The following is a 2,411-nucleotide window of genomic DNA, read 5'->3' on the forward strand; positions in this document are numbered from 1 at the left end:
GCTTTTGTTCTCTTTTAGCACAACATGTATTGCAGGTACTGCACCATTCTTCCACATCTTGTCTCATACCTATCCAGTAAAATCTCTGCCATAGGTGACTCAATGTCTTCTTAGCTCCAAGAAGTCATTCTGTTAAACTATCATGGGATTGACGCATCTCAACTTCCCGTAACTTTCTCGGTATAACTGTTTGCCAGGTCGTCACTTTCTCATCTCCGGACAAGAATACCATCTTCAAGCTTCAACTGGTCCCATTGTGTCCAATAGTTCTTTGTTACAGGGCTTAAGCTAGACACCTTCTCCCAAGCATGGCGCAAAACACTTGCTTTTAGAAAATCAATTATTGGCTTCAAATCTTTGTCTCTCTCCTGTTCTGCTTTAATATCTATATTTGGTTACACTTCACCATCATCAACTCCTTCAGCCACTTTGACTTCAGCTTGATGACACCGGAATTTGGCCTTTGTTGTTCCCAAACGTCATTTTATCAAAGTTAATTACACACTTCCTCGGTAGTTAGTAGTCCAACCCTAGTATGCATTGGTTTTCAATGTCAGCCAAGTATGCAGAACAGCATGGAAAACTCTTCTACCAACAAACACAGTGTAGAAAATACATGTAACAATAAACACAATAAAGAAAACATTTCTACCAATAAATATAGTTAAGAAAACACTTCTACCAATAAACATAGTACAGAAAAACTTCTAGCAATAAACGTAATACAGAAAACACTTTTACCAATAAACACTACAAAAACACTTTTACCAACAAACACTACAAAAAACACTTGTACCAATAAACACTACAAAAAACACTTGTACCAATAAACACTACAAAAACGCTTTTACCAACAAACACTACAAAAAACACTTGTACCAATAAACACTACAAAAAACACTTGTACCAATAAACACTACAAAAACACTTGTACCAATAAACACTACAAAAACACTTGCACCAATAAACACTACAAAAGCACTTGCACCAATAAACGTAGCAGAGAAAACACGTTTACCAATAAACACTACAAAAACACTTGCACCAATAAACACAGTACAGAAAACACTTCTACCAATAAACACAGTATATTATGATTTTCGTCTTGTAACTCCTAACAATGAATACATATTTTAACTTCTGACAATATACCTAGAAGACAAAGCTTAATAATAAACACAGTAGTTTCACCATAATTAACCTTTAACTTATGTTATTGATGTATATACTCTTCCTTCACTGCAGGAGGAAATCGCCGCTCTCAATTTGGCCAAATTCCGAAAGGTCCAACAAGAAATGGAAGATGCTGAAGAAAGAGCTGACATGGCAGAGAACGCCCTGGCTAAATTACGGGCCAGAAACCGTAGCTCAGTTTCTGCAGGTCGAGGAATGAGTCCAGGGGTAAGTACAAAACGTTTTAACTGATTGAAGAAATGTCCCCAAGAGGGAAGACTTCATCTTTCATCTTGAAAATGGTTGAAGTACTGGATGTTTTTATCAATGAAGAAATTTTTTCCAGAGGAAAGTTACCATCCTTGAAATTTAAAATTTTTAACCGACGAAGAAGTGTTCCCCTGATGGAAGCCATCATTCCCTCATCTTACAAACAGTTAGAGTATTACCAAACATTTAACTGATGAAGAAGTGTCCCCCTGATGGAAGCCATCAACCCGTCATCTTACAAACGGTTAAAGTATTACCAAACATTTAACCGATGAACAAGTGTCCCCTGATGGAAGCCATCAGTCCCTCATCTTACAAACGGTTAGAGTATTACCAAACATTTAACCGATGAAGAATTGCCCCCAGAAGAAAGACCATCCCTTCATTATGAAGGCAATTATAGAGTAAAATGTTTGATAATATTTCTAGAAATTCAAGGAAACGTTATAGCGTTTTTTTAAAAACTACTAAAATAATTGTATTATATATATTTTGTTAGACGACTGAATACTGAAGTTCATGACAGCTTATTATTTGTTGAATTACTGAATACTTTCTATGGTGACTGAAGTTCATGACAGTTCATTGTTTGTTAAATTACTGAATACTTTTTACGGTGACTGAAGTTCATGACAGCTCATTATTTGTTGAATTACTGAATACTTTCTATGGTGACTGAAGTTCATGACAGTTCATTGTTTGTTGAATTACTGAATACTTTCCACGGTGACTGAAGTTCATGACAGCTCATTATTTGTTGAATTACTGAATATTTTCTGCAGTGACTGAAGATCATGACAGCTCATTATTTGTTGAATTACTGAATACTTTCTGCAGTGACTGAAGTTCATGACAGCTCATTATTTGTTGGATTACTGAATACTTTCTGCAGTGACTGAAGTTCATGACAGCTCATTATTTGTTGGATTACTGAATACTTTCTGCAGTGACTGAAGTTCATGACAGCT

General features: G+C 35.8%; 1 protein-coding gene across 1 annotated transcript in view; it reads left to right on the forward strand.

Moving 5' to 3' along the window:
* Window positions 1–1,425, forward strand: part of LOC106470429 (myosin heavy chain, muscle-like) — a 55,280-nt gene extending 53,855 nt beyond the window's left edge. The window contains exon 40 of the mRNA XM_022399016.1: window positions 1,246–1,425. Within this exon, the coding sequence (XP_022254724.1) occupies window positions 1,246–1,425 (180 nt within the window). The remainder of the gene's footprint in view (window positions 1–1,245) is intronic.
* The last annotated feature ends 986 nt before the right edge of the window (window positions 1,426–2,411 follow it).

Source organism: Limulus polyphemus, unplaced genomic scaffold (assembly GCF_000517525.1).
Source record: "Limulus polyphemus unplaced genomic scaffold, Limulus_polyphemus-2.1.2 Scaffold3997, whole genome shotgun sequence".
Taxonomy (NCBI): Eukaryota; Metazoa; Arthropoda; class Merostomata; order Xiphosura; family Limulidae; genus Limulus; species Limulus polyphemus.